Here is a 2,500-nt window from a genome sequence, read left to right as displayed (position 1 = left end):
GAGGCAATTCTCCTGTCCATTTCGGTCTACCTGTACTCCCCTCTCTCTTCTCTTCGTTCTCTCTATAACTTCTTTTTCTCTTCCTCTCCCTCTAACTCCTTTCTCCCAACCCTTCTCTCTCTCTCTCTCTCTCTCTCTCTCTCTCTCTCTCTCTCTCTCTCTCAATCCTCTTCTCTCTCTCTCTCTCTCTCTCTCCTCTCTCTCCTCTCTCCTCTCTCTCTCCTTCAATCCTCTCTCTCTCTCTCTCTCTCAATCCTCTCTCTCTTCTCTCCTTAAATCCTCTCTCTTCTCTCTCTAAATTACCCCTCTCAGTCCTCTCTCTCTCTCTCTCTCTCTCTCTCTCTCTCTCTCTCTCTCTCTCTCTATATATATATATATATATATATATATATATATATATATATATATATATATATATATATAAATCTTCTCTCTCTCTCTCTCTCTCTCAATCCTCTCTCTTCTTTCTCTCAATCCTCTCTCTTCTTTCTCTCAATACTCTTCTTCTCTCTCTCTCTCTCTCTCTCTCTCTCTCTCTCTCTCTTCTCTCTCTCTCTCTCTCTCTTCTCTCTCTCTCTCTCTCTCTCTCTCTCTCTCTCTCTCTCTCTCTCTCTCTCTCTCTCTCTCTCCCGATACACACACACGCACACAGAAGCCGTGGAAGGGCTGTGTGCATGAGTGGCTGCTCTGAAAATAAACAATGGTTATGGACCTCCCACAAGAGCGAAAGAATATCTGCAATACGAGCGCGCAAAACATAAGGAGCGCCAGAGGAGCGTTCCCAGCGTAAATCAGAATGGCGCTGTAGCCAAATAGGGCTGTGGCAAGCCTTCCCGCACGGCCACTGCGCCCAACTGCAGTGCGCTCCGGCGGGGTCAGTCCGTCAGCCCGTCGGCTTCCCCGCCTGCGGTCCTCGCCCCACGCAAAGCAGGCACCGCTTTTACATAAATAAAAAATAAGTATCGACTAAAATAAGAAAACACGCATTATATATATATATATATATATATATATATATATATATATATATATATATATATATATATATATATAAGAAAATACACGCATTATATATATATATACATATATGTACATATACATACATACATATGTATGTATGTGTGAGTGTGAGTGTGAGTGTGTGTGTGTGTGGTGTGTGGTGTGTTGTGTGTGTGTGTGTGTGTGTGTGTGTATGTGTATGTGTATGTGTATGTGTATGTGTATGTGTATGTGTGTGTGTGTGTGTGTGTGTGTGTGTGTGTGTGTGTGTGTGTGTGTGTGTGTGTGTGTGTCGGCAGGACATACAATCGGCTAAACATTTCCTCGTTCACCGGATATGTACAACAGTGCTCACAGGATAAGCAGACTAATCGTGCACACGTAGATAAATATATAGTGTGTAAAAATGTGTGTCTGAATGCCTGTGCTTTTCTGTAGTGCGACCCAAAGGAAATAATCCCAGAGAGTGAAAGAAATATATATATTTTTTTTCTTTCTTTCTTTCTTTTTTTCAAAATCGCGACGCGCCAAAGACAGAGAAGAATTTGCCGAGTGTTCTCGGAGCCGAGCGCCTTCCTGTCTGCCGGCGCGAGGAACAATGGCAGAGGCAAGAACACACAATTTTCTATCTTTTCTATTTCCAAAGCACATGCGAAATATCAAACGAATCAACACTACGGGAGTACTTCGCACGGAACAAAGAGAAATAAACATCATGATTTTGAATGACCGAAAACCTTAATCTTAAAAAGACCTCCCGTTCGTTATAAAAAAGCAAACCTGTCACTATCCCTGTCTCTCGTTCTAGCCAAGACGCACCCCACTTTATCCACCAATGTCAGACCGTCCACAACAGACAGAAACATCAACAATGTCCATTAAAAAGTCCCGTTCCAATAATAAGAGTCTATTACAAGGAAGCAATACAGGAAGGAAGTCGTACTCACCTCTTTGTCGGGGTCTTTGAGGGAGAGCTCCACCCTGCAGGAGAGCTCGTCCTCGCGGCTCACCCTCGCGGAAGTCACCTGCTCGATCTCACACAACGCCTCAGGCTGCAAGGAAAATAAAGGGGCATTATTCACCTGAGCAATACACATGCATGAAAGAAAGTGAATTATCGGAAAGGAGCAAAACTTTCATTTCAAAAGATCGTCTTATCTAATTAACGACCTTCAGCCTCAAAGAGTGAATGGGTTATCATATTTTATCTTGCCACACTGCACTGACATTACCTCTACTTAGGCAGAATTGTTAACAGATAGATGCACGTAACATATTCTCGAAGTTTTCGATAGTCCTCCATGAGAGGAAAGTGTTGCCGTTTTCTTTGTAGCGGAATCTATTCACTTCCCTGTTTTCACTTTCCCGTTCTCTCTTTCTCTTTCTCGCTCTCGCTTTCGCTCTCTCTCCCGCTCTAATTATCAATCAGGTATAATTATCAATCAGTGCACAAAGCCCATGGGTATTTATGGAGTCAAGTAAAAATAGGACTAATAAATAC

The 2,500-nt window shown here is 42.7% G+C and overlaps 1 protein-coding gene across 1 annotated transcript in view; it reads right to left on the bottom strand.

Moving 5' to 3' along the window:
• Window positions 1-2,500, bottom strand: part of LOC119580978 — a 213,292-nt gene that overhangs the window by 92,906 nt on the left and 117,886 nt on the right. Inside the window, 1 exon segment of the mRNA XM_037929227.1 lies at window positions 1,947-2,051. Coding sequence (XP_037785155.1) covers window positions 1,947-2,051 — 105 coding nt within the window.

This window comes from Penaeus monodon, chromosome 14 (genome assembly GCF_015228065.2).
Source record: "Penaeus monodon isolate SGIC_2016 chromosome 14, NSTDA_Pmon_1, whole genome shotgun sequence".
NCBI lineage: Eukaryota > Metazoa > Arthropoda > Malacostraca > Decapoda > Penaeidae > Penaeus > Penaeus monodon.
The sequence above is the reverse complement of the archived record's forward strand: the minus strand, read 5'-3'. Positions and strand labels throughout refer to the sequence as shown.